This window comes from Motacilla alba, chromosome 12 (genome assembly GCF_015832195.1).
Source record: "Motacilla alba alba isolate MOTALB_02 chromosome 12, Motacilla_alba_V1.0_pri, whole genome shotgun sequence".
Classification (NCBI taxonomy): Eukaryota; Metazoa; Chordata; class Aves; order Passeriformes; family Motacillidae; genus Motacilla; species Motacilla alba.
The window spans coordinates 17,555,188-17,572,939 of NC_052027.1; the positions used below are offsets into that span (position 1 = coordinate 17,555,188).

The following is a 17,752-nucleotide window of genomic DNA, read 5'->3' on the forward strand; positions in this document are numbered from 1 at the left end:
AATGACAACTCTTTAAGAATACATAAGGGATCTCTAGAACCAAGTGGAAAATCCTGGAGCACAGATGCAGCTCAGAACATCTGGCAGGAGCAGATTCTGTCCTCAGAATTTTTCCTGAGCAGTGGAGGAATAATTGGTTCTGGCTTTTTCTCTCCCCTCTTGGTGCTGTTATTGCAGAGCCTTACGTACTTGGAACAATAAAGCCGGCAAAAGTCACATGGCAAGAGGATCCACGTTTCCAAGACAGCAGTTCTGAGGGTGATGATGAGCCTGAGGTGTCAGAAATTGGAAAGGACCAAGAAATGCAAGTTCCGTTTCTCTTTGTTGTCTGCTTGCCTGTAGTAGTTGGATGCTGTGGGAATATTCACAGCAGCACTCAGGAAGTGGGAAATGGACATTGCACACCTCTGAGCAATGAAAGTCATCTTGGCAAACCATTCATGCTGCACAGAGTCAAAGCTCCCAGCAGCCCATTTGATGTGACTTGATTATGAAAAAGAGAAGTCAGGCACAAGAAATTAACCGGGTCATTTTGGTTTGACCAGCACCAAACTGAGTTTGGCCAAAAGCCAAAGCCACAGGTCCGTTTTCTTCTTTGCAAGTGGGTTTTGTAAAAAGAAAAAGCTCTATTTGGTTACTAGGGAATTAAGCTTTTCAATGTATACCGTTTCTCTGAAGAGCTAGAGTTTTACTCGTGTTCATGGAATTTGATAGTACAATTTAGGATGCTCAAATCCCTTTGTACTTGTCTAGGTTTCTTTCTTTACCACGCACAGAAAGTGCGAGAGTTTTCTTCTTCTCCCAAGATGATGAACGCCTAGGAGGTATGACAGAATTTCTTCACCCCCTTTTGTATTTATTTTCCTTTTAAACCCTTCCGGGAATTCAGTGGGGAGGAAAAAATGCTGCGTAGTTATGAATGTTTTCTAGTCAAAATTTGCCACCCTTACTTGCGGGTCAAAGTTGTGGTGGAATCCCGTGAGAAAGTCCAGGAAAAATCAAGGTCAAGCAGATTTCTGTTTTCTTTTCTTTCAGATAATTGCGCAATAGGAATCTGGACTTTTAGAGCTTACAAAACAATAGTCACTTGATAGGTTACCTAGACAGTTTGGATCCTTTCAGGTATTTATATCATCTTTAACTTTTTCCTGTCTTTCTGGTTTACCATTAGGAATGTTGAGTGTTCTTGTCAGCCACATATGTCCCTGTGGTTCTTTGTCCTAATGAATCGGAGGTTTTCTCTTCTGAATCCGGTGAATTTTGTGTTTAGAAAGAAAGAAAAGAGCAACCAAAGGAAGCACACACAGTCCCCAGAACTGCACAGGCCACCAAAACAATTGCTTGCTCTATTTCGTAGAATAAAGTCTCAAGACAGGCTTAAAGGATGCGCCGTTCTTGAGACTGATGAGATAACTCTGATGAAATGTCCTGCTGTGTTCATGCAGTTACTGGCCTGCAATCTCCCAGCCTGCCTGATTTACAGGGTGTGTTGAAATGGAGAGCTCAGTCCTCAGCAGGTCTCAGCTCTGGGGGAAGATGTGCGATCCTGCTGCTGAGCTTCTAATGACGCAGCTGCTATTTCACTGCAATTTAGATTGCGGCATGTTGAGGAAAACTGCTGCTGCCTTTCATTGTTCGCGGTACACCAGGCTGCAGCAGGGAACATTTCTGCTGGAGCCAAGGTGGGGGGGGTGGGGGGGGGGGCAAGAGAACAGGAAGGATGTGAAGAATCGATTTCTGACTTTATTGCTGTGTTGGTCATGATTGTTAGAAGCAGCAGCCCAGTCAGAAGTGTTTAAGCCTATTAATTGGTTGTTTGTTTTGTGCAGAGGGCCCAAAGTTATTCTGTAGATTAGTAGAGCTCAAGGAAGAAAAAGAGGGTTGGGAAGACAGACGTAGATCATTGCTTGAGGTGAGTATGTAACATCTGCTCCCTGGTAACTCTAGGTGAAAGCTGAGCATGGGGAGGGAATGCAGGTATGAATGTGCATGCAAACCTAATTCAGGACCTCGAGAAGAGCCTTAAATTTGTAGACCAGGGAAGAGAGGTTTTTTAGCGTACCAGTGCGTATGACATCACGTTGTGTTGTCCATTGAGGTAAAGCACTACATCTTTGTATGTTTCAGGAGCAGCTATTTAACTATATGTGAAGAATGTATTTAGGAGATACGGTGAATTTAGAGACTTCTGCTAATAGTGGATTCAGAAACTTCTCTGAAGAATTTGTTCGATTTTCATTATTTTCTGGAACGCCGAAGGAAGCCTAAGGATACCAAGAGAAAGTGCAAGCAAACCAATAAAGTTTTTACTGATTAGAAGCGTGTCACGTTTGTTGCTTGAAGGAGTTGCCAAACAATGTTACTTTCAAAACCTTTTCAAGGATCTAACCAGGAAAAAAATTGGCAAACCCTGTTAGGCCATGTTTCGGAGCTGGGGCTGAGGCTCTCGGGTCCTGGGGAGGCACGGGAAGGCTCCAGTCCTGACTGTCTGGCCAGGCTGGGGCCACTGAGCTCCGGCTCATCCCTGGAGGCTGTAATGGCAAGCAGGAATGTCAAAGGCCCCCCAGGCCCCGGGCCAGGCCAGGCCAGAGCAGTGCCCCGAGTCCTTCAGGAGCGGAGGGGCTCTGCCAAGCGCAGCCTGGGCACTGTCCACAGCCCAGGGACACCGGCTGCTTTGCCCGAGAGCCGAGCCCAGAGCAGCAGAGCTGTCACAGCCCCGGCTGGTTCTGGTCGGTGTCAGGCTTGAGCAGCGCCTGTGGGTGCCCTGGGCAGTGCAGGAGCAGCACAGGAGCATTTGCCGGGGCCTGGGGAAGCGCAGGAGTCAGACTCTGCAGAGTGACATAGCACGCATGCTGCAGGGGACAGAGCCAATGGCAGCGGGCATGAGCACCTCTGCGGGGCTCTTAGCCGGCAGCAGCATCGGCCCCAAGGGCTGCTCTGTCCCCGCCTGGCTGATGGGCAGGGCTGGAGGCCTTGCAGAGCGGGGGCCATTGCGGGCACGGCCGTCCCAGGAGCTGCCCCCGGCCCAGCTGAGCCCCACTTGGGGAGGAAGGAGGCTCCCAGCCCCGGCATGGCTGAGCAGCTCCTGCCTCCCGCTGCCTCTGCTCTGGGCCCCCGCTGCCCTGCCACAAGAACCCCTGGGCCAGGCTGTCAGAGGGCTGCTTTGTCCTCACCTGGCTCCTGGGCACCAGGGCCCTCCTGCTTGCTGTCGCACATGGCGGCTGTCAGCTTACAGCCTCTGTCCAGGAGCGCTTGTGGTCTCCTCCAGGTCTTTGCTCTCTCTCTCTGTGAGAGAAGGCAGAGTGTGGGGAGCTTGCAGAACAGGCCCACAGCCATGAGGGCTCTGCTCCCCACTCAGCCCTGCGTTGAGGTCCCTGCTCCTCCCATCCTCGCGTCATGGAAACTTCAGTGTCCTCTGGCTGTTCCTCCACTGATTCTGGGAAGGAAGAAGCCGGTGAGCCTGCAGCACAGGCCCAGAGCCCCGAGGTGTGGGGCCCCTCTGGTCCCTGGGCAGCCAGCGGGAGCAGCACTGGAGCAGTGCCCAGGGCCTGGAGAAGCAAAGGGGTTGCTGGCGCTGAGGCCAAAGTGTCCACAGCTCGGGCTTGTCCGGCCAAGCTCTTCGGGCCCCTCCTGCTTCGAGCCCTTGCCGGCTTCCCTGCAGAGCCCCGGGTGCAGCTTCCCAACTCAGCCCTGTTCCTCTGCCTGCTCCCTGCCTCCTGGGCAAAGGCACTCCTGGCACTGCACGTCTGTGCCTCCCTCCTAGACCAGTGAAGGCATCGTTTGCCACCCAAGGTGGCTCTCCCATGGAGACAGGAAAATGGATGAACTCCTGCTGCCCCCGCATCAGGCTGCTGCAGGGTGTCCCTGCTTGTCAGCCCTTGCCCTGTCTCCCAGAGGTTGCACTGATTGTTCTACAAGTCACGGATCTGGATTTCCAGGAGCATGTTTGCAAAGACACGAGTGAGAAAAACTGACAAGAATTGTTTGTGCTCCACTTCTTGATTTTTTTTTTCAATGTATTTGCTAGTAGGAAAGCATGGACCAAACTGGCAAAGTTGCTATAATGTAGCAAAAGCATTCTCCTGCATTTGACTTGAGTTGAGGACTGTTGCAAGCCCTCCTGTGAAATGTACACAGAAAATTCTCATTGAGTTGTCTGTGTTTCCACTGAGTCAGTGCAAAAGATTACGTTTCTAAGGAGCTTAATACTAATTTTTCCATTTATATGAACGGTCAAAGTTGCTGGTTCAGAGAATGGCAGGCTAAGTGAGATCTGGAGGCAGCTGTGGTGGTCTCCAGGATGATCTCCTACTCCCACCGGTGATCAGCAGCAGCACAAATCAGGTTCACTTAGTTTTCTCCAGACAGGTCTTGAGGAAAAGGTCAGTTCACCTAGAGCAGGTTTTGAACCTCTGCAGTGCAGGAGACTCCGCACCAGCTCTCTGGGCAGCCGACTGCCAGGGGCAGCAGCAGAGATTTCCCTTGGCCAGGCCGCAGCCCTGGAGTGGCAGTGCCTGAACAGCACCTTCCTGCCTTCAGTCCCAGCCTCGATGGCTGCCCCAGGGCCTGGCATTTGACCCTGCACATGCTGCAGGAGTCCCGGCCCGAGTTCCACCCCTGACCAAAGGCTCGAACCCCATCTCAGAGCCTCGGTGCCCAAGCAGGCCGCCTCTAGTGACTGCCAGGGACCTGAGGCCATGGCTGCCCCAGGTTTGGGTGCACAATGCTGATGTCACAGTGGCCATTGTGACCTGTGCAACCAAGGCCACAAAAGGGAATGCTGGGCTCAGGCCGTGTGTCAGTGCGACCTGACAACGGGAGGAGAAGGCAGGGCTGAGACGTGGCTGCCCAGGGACCAGATGGGGCCCCACACCTCAGGGCTCTGGGCCTGTGCTGCAGGCTCACCTGCCTCTCCTCCCCTGATTCAGCGGAGGAATATCTAGAGGAGACTGCGGTGTTCCATGACGCGAGGACGGGAGGAGAAGGCGGACAGGAGCAGGGCTCACGCAGGGCTGAGCTGGGAGCAGAGCCCTCGTGCTCTGGCCTGTTCTGCAAACTCCCCAGAGTCTTCTTTCTCCCACAGAGAGAGAGGACAAACACCTGTCTGCCTGGCAGCATTCCTTGTCCGGGACTCACAGCCGCCAGCCGCCATGTGTGACAGGAAGCAGGAGGGCCCTGGTGCCAGGGAGCCAGGTGAAGGATAGCAGCCCTCTGACAGCCTGGCCCAGGGGCTCTTGTGGCAGGCAGTGGGGGACCCTGAGCAGAGGCAGGGGGAGGCAGGAGCTACTCAGCCGTGCTGGGGCTGGGAGCCTCCTTCCTCCCCAAGTGGGGCTCAGCTGGGCCAGGGGGCAGGTCCTGGGACGGCCGTGCCCGCAACGGCCCCCGCTCGGCAAGGCCTCCAGCCCTGCCCATCAGCCAGGCGGGGACAGAGCAGCCCTTGGGGGCGAAGCTGCTGCCGGCTAAGAGCCCCGCAGAGGTGCTCATGCCCGCTGCCATTGGCTCTGTCCCTGCAGCATGCGTGCTGTGTCGCCGTGCAGAGGCTGACCCGGACATCTGTGGTGACAAACTGGAGAAGTGTGGGCTCTGTGCCCACTTTTTCTGCATGGTGAGTGACTCCGGGTGCTCCCTCCACCTTTGCTATGGGCAGTTCCTGCCTCTCTCTCCTCATCAGCTCCTCTCGTTTGCTGCAGTTTTTCTCCACTCTTCTATTTCGCCATGAGAGCAATCGTGTGGGACTCATGGCTTTCTCCCGCGAGACATCCAAATTGCCGTCTCGCGGGCGGCACACCAGGTGAGAGCCTAAAAGAGCAGGGAGCTTTGTGCCTGGCCCGGTTTGCAGGAGCTTAGGCCAGAGCACAGGAAAGAAAGGCCGGCCCAACAGCGGCTGTGGGACCCAGTCTGGCTCCCAGGAGCTCTGGCACACAGGCTCTGGCACAGAGGCTCTGGCACAGGAGCCTCCCTCCTCCACCAGGCGGCTCTCTGGGCTGGCATCCGGCAGTGGCCACATCCTGCGCCCTGCCCGGGGTCGTGGGGCTGCCAGGGGAAGGCCCCGAGCCTTCTGCTGATGGGGCTGCTCGGCTCTTTCCAGCACTGCTGCATCTGCGGCCAGAGCGGGGCAACCATCATGTGCTGCAAGGAGGACTGCGGGAGATGGTTCCACCTGCCCTGTGCCATGGAGGGCGGCTGTGTCAATATATACATTAGTCCATACAGGTACCCCATCTCTCCTTGTGGCCACCCCTGGGGAAAGGATCCAACATTTCCCACGTTCCCCATCCATTTTCCTCCAGCTCCTTCTGCCCTGAGCACCGTCCAGAGCAGGATGTGGAGGCGACTCCAGAGCCGGGCACCGATTGCCTCATCTGCATGGAGCCTGTGGAGGATAGAAAGACCTTCACAACCCTGGTGTGCCCAACGTGCAGAAGGGCCTGGTTCCACAGGGACTGCATCCAGGTAGGAGCCCCCCCGTCTCCCCAGGCCCGGGCCACAGGCAGGGTGCTCAGCAGCTGCAGGGCCTCGCTCACCCTGCTTGTGTTTGCCCTGCAGGGACAGGCCATGCACGCTGGCCTCTTATGCCTCCAGTGCCCCCTGTGCAGAGCAGGCCAGGAATTCATTGTTGAAATGCTCGTCTTGGGGATCCGAATTCCCATCAGGTGTGTGTCCTTCTGCCTGGCTCACGAGACAGGAGGGTGCAAGTGCTGTGCTGTGCCAGGCCCTGCCCCAGCAGTCCTGGCCCTGCCCTGCCCCGTGAGTCTGGCCTTCAGCTTCATGCCCAACTTGAAAGAGCAGGGAGACCCTGGACCTCCATGAGGGGAGGGCAGCAGAAACTCATCAGCTTTTGCTTTCTCCATCAGACAGCCAACATGGGAGGACAATAATGCCTTTGCAGATCTAGGAGTGAGGCACAGCCAGTGCAATGCCAGGGAATGCCTTTACCCTGGAGGCAGGAGGAGAGCAGAGGAAGAGGGGTAAGCTGGAAGCTGCTCCCAGGGCTCTGTAGGGAAACCATATCTCAGCAAAAGATCAATTAGGAGAAAAACTTGACGAGCTTGGCCAGACAACCATGTGCGGGGACATTTTGTCCTCAGTGCCATAAACCTCTTTGCCTCCCCAGGCCCTGGCAACTGCTCCTGTGCTCCTCCTGTGCTGCCGAGGGCACCCACAGGCGCTGCTCTGGCCTGAGAAACCACATACAGAGATGGGAGTGTGACAGCTGTGCTGGTCTCGGAACGGGTATGAGTCAAAGCAGCCGGTGTCCCTGGGCTGGGGTCAGTGCCCAGGCTGCGCTTGGCAGAGCCCGTCCGCTCCTGGAGGGCTGGGGGCACTGCTCTGGCCTGGGCTGCCTTGGGCCTGAGGGGCCTTTGACATTCCTGCTTGCCCTTACAGCCGCCAGGGATGAGCCGGAGCCCAGTGGCCCCAGCCTGGCCAGACAGTCAGGACTGGAATCTGCTCATGGCTCCTCAGAATCTGAGGCCATCAGGCCCAGCTCCCGCACCCCGGTGGCACCGGAGCTGGCTTTCCCGTCGCCATCTCCAGAGACAAGCAGCCACAGCAGCCACCAACACACAGCAGGAAGGAAGCAATCGCTGCCATCTTCCTTGCTGGACACCAGCAGCCCCAGCACATCAGGGCCTACATACAGCAGCTCCCCAGACCCTGAGGACAGGGTCCCTTCCAGACGTGCTGGGCCCGGCCGCAGGCGAAGCAGCTCTCGCCAGCAAGGTCGGGCCCCAAATCGACCCGTCCGATCTGGGAGTTTGCTGTGACAGGAGCAGCGGGACAATACCAAGGGATGAGAGGCTCCGGAGAGGGAGACACCATCACGGACATCCCCAGGCAAGGCCGTGCCCCCCAGCAAGGTTGGGCCCAGAGTCCCCCGTGTCCGGTCCAGGAGTCGCCGTTGACAGGAGCAGTGGGCTAGGGCCAAGGGCTGAGAGGCCCAGACAAAGGGAGACGCCACCACCGGCATCCCCCAGACGCAGCCGCTCCGGCCAGCAAGGTCCGGCCCAGAGTCCCCCTGTCCGGTCCAGGAGACGCCGTGACAGGAGCAGCATGAGCGGACCAAGGCCTGAGATGCCCCGGAGAAGGGAAACACTGTCATGGGAATCCCCCAGACGCAGCCGCTCCGGCCAGCAAGGCTGGGCCCAGAGTCCCCCTGTCCGGTCCAGGAGTCGCCGTGACAGGAGCAGCATAAGCGGACCAGTGCCTGAGATGCCCCGGAGAAGGGAAACACCGTCATGGGCATCTCCCAGACGCAGCCGTGCCCCCCAGCAAGGTCCGGCCCAGAGTCCCCCTGTCCGGTCCGGAGTCGCCGTGACAGGAGCAGCATGAGCGGACCAGGGCCTGAGATGCCCCGGAGAAGGAATCAGCGTCACCGGCATCCCCCCAGATGCAGCCGCTCCCGCCTGCAGCGCCGGGCCTCGAATCAACGTGTGCGGTCCAGGAGTCCCCAGGACAGGAGCAGGAGGACAGCAGCGAGTGCTGAGAGGCCCAGGCCCAGGGGGACACCGTCGGGGACGTCCCGCAGGAGCAACCGCTCCCCCGAGCGACGTCGCACCTCAACTCGGACCTCCAACAGCAGCACGTAGCGTCATCTTTTCTTTCTGTTCCGTGGGTTCGCTGCCAGAAGCGAAGGTGAGAACGGTCAGTGCAGAGACCTTGAGATTTGCAGGTCTGTGAGAAAAGCATATTAGCTCTTGACATTTCTGCTGGCAGGAAAGAAGTCTGTGCTAAATACCTTGATTTCTGTGTAGCCGTGTATTCAGCGAAAAGTCACTTAAGGATGTGGGTCATTAAAAAGGACTCTTCTTCCTGCCTTTAGACTCTCCAGCCTCAGATGTTTCCCCACTGCTTACCCTTGCAAGTGAAGCACTCCTTAACGGGCTGGATACGCTTAGGGAGGCATTCAGAGCAAGGTGGCTCTTAGGGAAGCTGTCTCTGAAAAGGACGTGTGCTGTGTCGCTATCCTTGAGCAATCTCATTTCAGTAAAGCCAAAAGGAAGAAGAAAGAAGAGAGTGAGACACTGCCTCAAGTGTCCAAAGAAAACGAGGACTATGTTGCTGCTGATTTGATAGACTTGATTGGACCTTCAAAGAACAAACCGGGAAAGACTGAGGAAATGCCCTGGGACAAAGGGCATGAGCAGGACTCTGCCCCAGATGACCATTTGGACCTTTGTCTGAGAACGACACAGCTCACGCGTGAGTGCTTTCAAGTTTTCCTCCTTTGGAGACACAGAGGAGTTGGGCATCAAAGAAGGTAACAGCAGAACCCTTCTAACAGGGCCTTTGCTGAGGAAGAGCTTCTGGCAGGCTCTGTAGAACAACACGGTGTAAAGAAGGTCAGCATCCAGGGGATTTTCAGCAGCAGAAGCCAGTAATTAGGCAGAAGCATTTTGATCTTCATTTCTGCTTGCCAAGGCTGTGGTAGATTAACGACAGGTAACTCATGCTTGCATCTCAGGAATTCTGAAGGGCACGCTTTGAGAAGGCATTGGGTAGTTTGTAGAGGGGTGAAAAAACTTGTTGTCATCCCCTGAATTCCTCAAACAGGGAAAAAGGTGACACACCAGTCACATCAAGTTTCACAGAACCCAACAAGATTTTAAAGGACATGTGCGTTAATGCAGAGAGGAGGAGCAAAATCCTGGAGTTGACCCCAAGATCCACGAACATTCTAATTGTTACTGAATTGTATTCTTGGACCTTTAGAAAAAGGAAACTGAAGGACACATGGTCATTGGGGTTTCCTAACCGTAGATAAAATGAGGCCATAGGAAATGAAGACGAAACCACATTAAATCAAGTCCCAGTCATGTAGGAGAGAAAAGAAACCGCGTGAAGTTATCCAAAATATTAAAAACCCCAATGCAACAGCACAAAGCAACAAGCCCCCCACACTTTTGCTGAATTCAGAAGGTATTCAGTGTCTTCTGAATGCAATGACAACTCTTTAAGAATACATAAGGGATCTCTAGAACCAAGTGGAAAATCCTGGAGCACAGATGCAGCTCAGAACATCTGGCAGGAGCAGATTCTGTCCTCAGAATTTTTCCTGAGCAGTGGAGGAATAATTGGTTCTGGCTTTTTCTCTCCCCTCTTGGTGCTGTTATTGCAGAGCCTTACGTACTTGGAACAATAAAGCCGGCAAAAGTCACATGGCAAGAGGATCCACGTTTCCAAGACAGCAGTTCTGAGGGTGATGATGAGCCTGAGGTGTCAGAAATTGGAAAGGACCAAGAAATGCAAGTTCCGATTCTCTTTGTTGTCTGCTTGCCTGTAGTAGTTGGATGCTGTGGGAATATTCACAGCAGCACTCAGGAAGTGGGAAATGGACATTGCACACCTCTGAGCAATGAAAGTCATCTTGGCAAACCATTCATGCTGCACAGAGTCAAAGCTCCCAGCAGCCCATTTGATGTGAACTTGATTATGAAAAAAGAGAAGTCAGGCACAAGAAATTAACCGGGTCATTTTGGTTTGACCAGCACCAAACTGAGTTTGGCCAAAAGCCAAAGCCACAGTCCGTTTTCTCTTTGCAAGTGGGTTTTGTAAAAGAAAAAGCTCTATTTGGTTACTAGGGAATAAAGCTTTTCAATGTATACCGTTTCTCTGAAGAGCTAGAGTTTTTAACTCGTGTTCATGGAATTTGATAGTACAATTTAGGATGCTCAAATCCCTTTGTACTTGTCTAGGTTTCTTTCTTTACCACGCACAGAAAGTGCGAGAGTTTTCTTCTTCTCCCAAGATGATGAACGCCTAGGAGGTATGACAGAATTTCTTCACCCCCTTTTGTATTTATTTTCCTTTTAAACCCTTCCGGGAATTCAGTGGGGAGGAAAAAATGCTGCGTAGTTATGAATGTTTTCTAGTCAAAATTTGCCACCCTTACTTGCGGTCAAAGTTGTGGTGGAATCCCGTGAGAAAGTCCAGGTAAAATCAAGGTCAAGCAGATTTCTGGTTTTCTTTTCTTTCAGATAATTGCCCAATAGGAATCTGGACTTTTAGAGCTTACAAAACAATAGTCACTTGATAGGTTACCTAGACAGTTTGGATCCTTTCAGGTATTTATATCATCTTTAACTTTTTCCTGTCTTTCTGGTTTACCATTAGGAATGTTGAGTGTTCTTGTCAGCCACATATGTCCCTGTGGTTCTTTGTCCTAATGAATCGGAGGTTTTCTCTTCTGAATCCGGTGAATTTTGTGTTTAGAAAGAAAGAAAAGAGCAACCAAAGGAAGCACACACAGTCCCCAGAACTGCACAGGCCACCAAAACAATTGCTTGCTCTATTTCGTAGAATAAAGTCTCAAGACAGGCTTAAAGGATGCGCCGTTCTTGAGACTGATGAGATAACTCTGATGAAATGTCCTGCTGTGTTCATGCAGTTACTGGCCTGCAATCTCCCAGCCTGCCTGATTTACAGGGTGTGTTGAAATGGAGAGCTCAGTCCTCAGCAGGTCTCAGCTCTGGGGGAAGATGTGCGATCCTGCTGCTGAGCTTCTAATGACGCAGCTGCTATTTCACTGCAATTTAGATTGCGGCATGTTGAGGAAAACTGCTGCTGCCTTTCATTGTTCGCGGTACACCAGGCTGCAGCAGGGAACATTTCTGCTGGAGCCAAGGTGGGGGGGGGTGGGGGGGGGGCAAGAGAACAGGAAGGATGTGAAGAATCGATTTCTGACTTTATTGCTGTGTTGGTCATGATTGTTAGAAGCAGCAGCCCAGTCAGAAGTGTTTAAGCCTATTAATTGGTTGTTTGTTTTGTGCAGAGGGCCCAAAGTTATTCTGTAGATTAGTAGAGCTCAAGGAAGAAAAAGAGGGTTGGGAAGACAGACGTAGATCATTGCTTGAGGTGAGTATGTAACATCTGCTCCCTGGTAACTCTAGGTGAAAGCTGAGCATGGGGAGGGAATGCAGGTATGAATGTGCATGCAAACCTAATTCAGGACCTCGAGAAGAGCCTTAAATTTGTAGACCAGGGAAGAGAGGTTTTTTAGCGTACCAGTATGTATGACATCACGTTGTGTTGTCCATTGAGGTAAAGCACTATATCTTTGTATGTTTCAGGAGCAGCTATTTAACTATATGTGAAGAATGTATTTAGGAGATACGGTGAATTTAGAGACTTCTGCTAATAGTGGATTCAGAAACTTCTCTGAAGAATTTGTTCGATTTTCATTATTTTCTGGAACGCCGAAGGAAGCCTAAGGATACCAAATAGAAAGTGCAAGCAAACCAATAAAGTTTTACTGATTAGAAGCGCGTCACGTTTGTTGCTTGAAGGAGTTGCCAAACAATGTTACTTTCAAAATCTTTTCAAGGATCTAACCAGGAAAAATATTGGCAAACCCTGTTAGGCCATGTTTTGGAGCTGGGGCTGAGGCTCTCGGGTCCTGGGGAGGCACGGGAAGGCTCCAGTCCTGACTGTCTGGCCAGGCTGGGGCCACTGAGCTCCGGCTCATCCCTGGAGGCTGTAATGGCAAGCAGGAATGTCAAAGGCGCCCCAGGCCCTGGGCCAGGCCAGGCCAGAGCAGTGCCCCGAGCCCTTCAGGAGCGGAGGGGCTCTGCCAAGCGCAGCCTGGGCACTGACCCCAGCCCAGGGACACCGGCTGCTTTGCCCGAGAGCCGAGCCCAGAGCAGCAGAGCTGTCACAGCCCCGGCTGGTTCTGGTCGGTGTCAGGCTTGAGCAGCGCCTGTGGGTGCCCTGGGCAGTGCAGGAGCAGCACAGGAGCAGTTGCTGGGGCCTGGGGAAGCGCAGGAGTCAGACTCTGCAGAGTGACACAGCACGCATGCTGCAGGGGACAGAGCCAATGGCAGCGGGCATGAGCACCTCTGCGGGGCTCTTAGCCGGCAGCAGCATCGGCCCCAAGGGCTGCTCTGTCCCCGCCTGGCTGATGGGCAGGGCTGGAGGCCTTGCAGAGCGGGGGCCATTGCGGGCACGGCCGTCCCAGGAGCTGCCCCCGGCCCAGCTGGGCCCCACTTGGGGAGGAAGGAGGCTCCCAGCCCCGGCACGGCTGAGCAGCTCCTGCCTCCCCCTGCCTCTGCTCTGGGCCCCCCGCTGCCTGCCCCAAGAGCGCCTGGGCCAGGCTGTCAGAGGGCTGCTTTGTCCTCACCTGGCTCCTGGGCACCAGGGCCCTCCTGCTTGCTGTCGCACATGGCGGCTGTCAGCTTACAGCCTCTGTCCTGGAGCGCTTGTGGTCTCCTCCAGGTCTTTGCTCTCTCTCTCTGTGAGAGAAGGCAGAGTGTGGGGAGCTTGCAGAACAGGCCCACAGCCATGAGGGCTCTGCTCCCCACTCAGCCCTGCGTGAGTCCTGCTCCTCCCATCCTCGCGTCATGGAACACTTCAGTGTCCTCTGGCTGTTCCTCCACTGATTCTGGGAAGGAAGAAGCCGGTGAGCCTGCAGCACAGGCCCAGAGCCCCGAGGTGTGGGGCCCCTCTGGTCCCTGGGCAGCCAGCGGGTGCAGCACTGGAGCAGTGCCCAGGGCCTGGAGAAGCAAAGGGGTTGCTGGCGCTGAGGCCAAAGTGTCCACTGCTCGGGCTTTTCCGGCCAAGCTCTTCGGGCCCCTCCTGCTTCGAGCCCTTGCCGGCTTCCCTGCAGAGCCCCGGGTGCAGCTTCCCAACTCAGCCCTGTTCCTCTGCCTCCTCCCTGCCTCCTGGGCAAAGGCACTCCCTGGCACTGCACCGTCTGTGCCTCCCTCCTAGACCAGTGAAGGCATCGTTTGCCACCCAAGGTGGCTCTCCCATGGAGACAGGAAAATGGATGAACTCCTGCTGCCCCTGCATCAGGCTGCTGCAGGGTGTCCCTGCTTGTCAGCCCTTGCCCTGTCTCCCAGAGGTCGCACTGATTGTTCTACAAGTCACGGATCTGGATTTCCAGGAGCATGTTTGCAAAGACACGAGTGAGAAAAACTGACAAGAATTGTTTGTGCTCCTCTTCTTGATTTTTTTTTTCAATGTATTTGCTAGTAGGAAAGCATGGACCAAACTGGCAAAGTTGCTATAATGTAGCAAAAGCATTCTCCTGCATTTGACTTGAGTTGAGGACTGTTGCAAGCCCTCCTGTGAAATGTACACAGAAAATTCTCATTGAATTGTCTGTGTTTCCACTGAGTCAGTGCAAAAGATTAGCTTTCTAAGGAGCTTAATACTAATTTTTCCATTTATATGGACGGTCAAAGTTGCTGGTTCAGAGAATGGCAGGCTAAGTAGGATCTGGAGGCAGCTGTGGTGGTCTCCAGGATGATCTCCTACTCCCACCGGTGATCAGCAGCAGCACAAATCAGGTTCACTTAGTTTTCTCCAGACAGGTCTTGAGGAAAAGTTCAGTTCACCTAGAGCAGGTTTTGAACCTCTGCAGTGCAGGAGACTCCGCACCAGCTCTCTGGGCAGCCGACTGCCAGGGGCAGCAGCAGAGATTTCCCTTGGCCAGGCCGCAGCCCTGGAGTGGCAGTGCCTGAACAGCACCTTCCTGCCTACAGTCCCAGCCTCGATGGCTGCCCCAGGGCCTGGCATTTGACCCTGCACTTGCTGCAGGAGTCCCGGCCCGAGTTCCACCCTGACCAAAGGCTCGGACCCATCTCAGAGCCTCGGTGCCCAAGCAGGCCGCCTCTAGTGACTGCCAGGGACCTGAGGCCATGGCTGCCCCAGGTTTGGGTGCACAATGCTGATGTCACAGTGGCCATTGTGACCTGTGCAACCAAGGCCCCGAAAGGGAACGCTGGGCTCAGGCCGTGTGTCAGTGCGACCTGACAACGGGAGGAGAAGGCAGGGCTGAGACGTGGCTGCCCAGGGACCAGAGGGGCCCCACACCTCAGGGCTCTGGGCCTGTGCTGCAGGCTCACCTGCCTCTCCCTCCCCTGATTCAGCGGAGGAATATCTAGAGGAGACTGCGGTGTTCCTTGACGCGAGGACGGGAGGAGAAGGCGGACAGGAGCAGGGCTCACGCAGGGCTGAGCTGGGAGCAGAGCCCTCGTGGCTCTGGGCCTGTTCTGCAAACTCCCCAGAGTCTTCTTTCTCCCACAGAGAGAGAGGACAAACACCTGTCTGCCTGGCGGCATTCCTTGTCCGGGACTCACAGCCGCCAGCCGCCATGTGTGACAGGAAGCAGGAGGGCCCTGGTGCCCAGGAGCCAGGTGAGGACAAAGCAGCCCTCTGACAGCCTGGCCCAGGCGCTCTTGTGGCAGGCAGCGGGGGGCCCAGAGCAGAGGCAGCGGGAGGCAGGAGCTGCTCAGCCGTGCCGGGGCTGGAAGCCTCCTTCCTCCCCAAGTGGGGCCCAGCTGGGCCAGGGGGCAGCTCCTGGGACGGCCGTGCCCGCAACGGCCCCCGCTCGGCAAGGCCTCCAGCCCTGCCCATCAGCCAGGCGGGGACAGAGCAGCCCTTGGGGCCGATGCTGCTGCCGGCTAAGAGCCCCGCAGAGGTGCTCATGCCCGCTGCCATTGGCTCTGTCCCCTGCAGCATGCGTGCTGTGTCGCCGTGCAGAGGCTGACCCGGACATCTGTGGTGACAAACTGGAGAAGTGTGGGCTCTGTGCCCACGTGTTCTGCATGGTGAGTGACTCCGGGTGCTCCCTCCACCATTGCAATGGGCAGTTCCTGCCTCTCTCTCCTCATCAGCTCCTCTCGTTTGCTGCAGTTTTTTGCCACTCTTCTATTTCGCCAAGAGAATGAACATTTAGGACTAATGGGCTTTCTCCCGCGAGACATCCAAATTGCCGTCGCGCGGGCGGCACAGAAGGTGAGAGCCGGACAGGAGCAGGGAGCTTTGTGCCTGGCCCGGTTTGCAGGAGCTTAGGCCAGAGCACAGGAAAGAAAGGCCGGCCCAACAGCGCCTGTGGGACCCAGTCTGGCTCCCAGCAGCTCTGGCACAGAGGCTCTGGCACAGGAGCCTCCCTCCTCCACCAGGCGGCTCTCTGGGCTGGCATCCGGCAGTGGCCACATCCTGCGCCCTGCCCGGGGTCGTGGGGCTGCCAGGGGAAGGTCCCAAGGCTGCTGCTGATGGGGCTGCTCGGCTCTTTCCAGCACTGCTGCGTCTGCGGCCAGAGCGGGGCAACCATCATGTGCTGCAAGGAGGACTGCGGGAGATGGTTCCACCTGCCCTGTGCCAAGGAGGGCGGCTGTGTCAATCAATACATTAGTCCATACAGGTACCCCATCTCTCCTTGTGGCCACCCCTGGGGAAGGATCCAACATTTCCCACGTTCCCCATCCATTTTCCTCCAGCTCCTTCTGCCCTGAGCACCGTCCAGAGCAGGATGTGGAGGTGACTCCAGAGCCGGGCACCGATTGCCTCATCTGCATGGAGCCTGTGGAGGATAGAAAGACCTTCACAACCCTGGTGTGCCCAACGTGCAGAAGGGCCTGGTTCCACAGGGACTGCATCCAGGTAGGAGCCGTCTCCCCAGGCCCGGGCCACAGCAAGTGCTCAGCAGCAGCAGGGCCTCGCTCACCCTGCTTGTGTTTGCCCTGCAGGGACATGCCATGCACGCTGGCCTCCTATGCCTCCAGTGCCCCCTGTGCAGAGAAGGCCAGGAATTCATTGTTGAAATGCTCGTCTTGGGGATCCGAGTTCCCTTCAGGTGTGTGTCCTTCTGCCTGGCTCACGAGACAGGAGGGTGCAAGTGCTGTGCTGTGCCAGGCCCTGCCCCAGCAGTCCTGGCCCTGCCCTGCCCCGTGAGTCTGGCCTTCAGCTTCATGCCCAACTTGAAAGAGCACGGAGACCCTGGACCTCCATGAGGGGAGGGCAGCAGAAACTCATCAGCTTTTGCTTTCTCCATCAGACAGCCAACATGGGAGGACAATGATGCCTTTGCAGATCTAGGAGTGAGGCACAGCCAGTGCAATGCCAGGGAATGCCTTTACCCTGGAGGCAGGGAGGAGGCAGAGGAAGAGGGGTAAGCTGGGAAGCTGCTCCCAGGGCTCTGTAGGGAAACCATATCTCAGCAAAAGATCAATTAGGAGAAAAACTTGACGAGCTTGGCCAGACAACCATGTGCGGGGACATTTTGTCCTCAGTGCCATAAACCTCTTTGCCTCCCCAGGCCCTGGCAACTGCTCCTGTGCTCCTCCTGTGCTGCCGAGGGCACCCACAGGCGCTGCTCTGGCCTGAGAAACCACATACAGAGATGGGAGTGTGACAGCTGTGCTGGTCTCGGAACGGGTATGAGTCAAAGCAGCCGGTGTCCCTGGGCTGGGGTCAGTGCCCAGGCTGCGCTTGGCAGAGCCCGTCCGCTCCTGAAGGGCTGGGAGCACTGCTCTGGCCTGGGCTGCCTTGGGCCTGAGGGGCCTTTGACATTCCTGCTTGCCCTTACAGCCGCCAGGGATGAGCCGGAGCCCAGTGGCCCCAGTCTGGCCAGACAGTCAGGACTGGAATCTGCTCACGGCTCCTCAGAATCTGAGGCCATCAGGCCCAGCTCCCGCACCCCGGTGGCACCGGAGCTGGCTTTCCCGTCGCCATCTCCAGAGACAAGCAGCCACAGCAGCCACCAACACACAGCAGGAAGGAAGCAATCGCTGCCATCTTCCTTGCTGGACACCAGCAGCCCCAGCACATCAGGGCCTACATACAGCAGCTCCCCAGACCCTGAGGACAGGGTCCCTTCCAGACGTGCTGGGCCCGGCCGCAGGCGAAGCAGCTCTCGCCAGCAAGGTCGGGCCCCAAATCGACCCGTCCGATCTGGGAGTTGCTGTGACAGGAGCAGCGGGACAATACCAAGGGATGAGAGGCTCCGGAGAAGGGAGACACCATCACGGAC

The 17,752-nt window shown here is 55.7% G+C and overlaps 3 protein-coding genes across 3 annotated transcripts; all 3 read left to right on the forward strand.

Annotated features, from left to right (window-relative positions):
• Nucleotides 1-3,396: 3,396 nt before the first annotated feature.
• On the forward strand, nt 3,397-7,399 carry LOC119706169 (PHD finger protein 7-like). The gene is given in 9 exon segments (XM_038149432.1): nt 3,397-3,454; nt 5,084-5,193; nt 5,327-5,605; nt 5,691-5,736; nt 5,739-5,791; nt 6,089-6,213; nt 6,291-6,453; nt 6,547-6,653; nt 7,387-7,399. Coding segments are annotated over 9 exon segments (954 nt in total).
• A 949-nt stretch (nt 7,400-8,348) lies between these two features.
• Nucleotides 8,349-12,013, forward strand: LOC119706170 (nucleolar protein 8-like). Its single transcript, XM_038149433.1, has 5 exons — nt 8,349-8,584; nt 9,195-9,259; nt 10,118-10,244; nt 10,695-10,765; nt 11,771-12,013. Exons 1-5 carry the CDS (start codon nt 8,349-8,351, stop codon nt 11,863-11,865), a joined length of 594 nt encoding a protein of 197 aa, XP_038005361.1. The 3' UTR covers nt 11,866-12,013.
• A 2,623-nt stretch (nt 12,014-14,636) lies between these two features.
• LOC119706172 (PHD finger protein 7-like) lies at nt 14,637-17,323 on the forward strand. Its single transcript, XM_038149434.1, has 7 exons — nt 14,637-14,649; nt 15,025-15,548; nt 15,634-15,735; nt 16,020-16,144; nt 16,221-16,383; nt 16,470-16,576; nt 17,311-17,323. The coding sequence occupies exons 1-7, from the start codon at nt 14,637-14,639 to the stop codon at nt 17,321-17,323; spliced, it is 1,047 nt and encodes a 348-aa protein (XP_038005362.1).
• Nucleotides 17,324-17,752: the final 429 nt, after the last annotated feature.

Excerpts from the sequence above, each read along its gene's own strand:
- LOC119706172 (XM_038149434.1), top strand. Across the intron at positions 15,549-15,633 it reads GTGCCCACGTGTTCTGCATG|TTTTTTGCCACTCTTCTATT; the intron begins GTGAGTGACTCC and ends CGTTTGCTGCAG. Across the intron at positions 15,736-16,019 it reads TCGCGCGGGCGGCACAGAAG|CACTGCTGCGTCTGCGGCCA; the intron begins GTGAGAGCCGGA and ends GGCTCTTTCCAG.
- LOC119706170 (XM_038149433.1), top strand. The coding sequence starts at position 8,349 with ATGCCCCGGAGAAGGAATCAGCGTCACCGGCATCCCCCCAGATGCAGC. Across the intron at positions 8,585-9,194 it reads CGGACCTCCAACAGCAGCAC|CTCACGCGTGAGTGCTTTCA; the intron begins GTAGCGTCATCT and ends AGAACGACACAG. Across the intron at positions 10,766-11,770 it reads AGATGATGAACGCCTAGGAG|AGGGCCCAAAGTTATTCTGT; the intron begins GTATGACAGAAT and ends TGTTTTGTGCAG.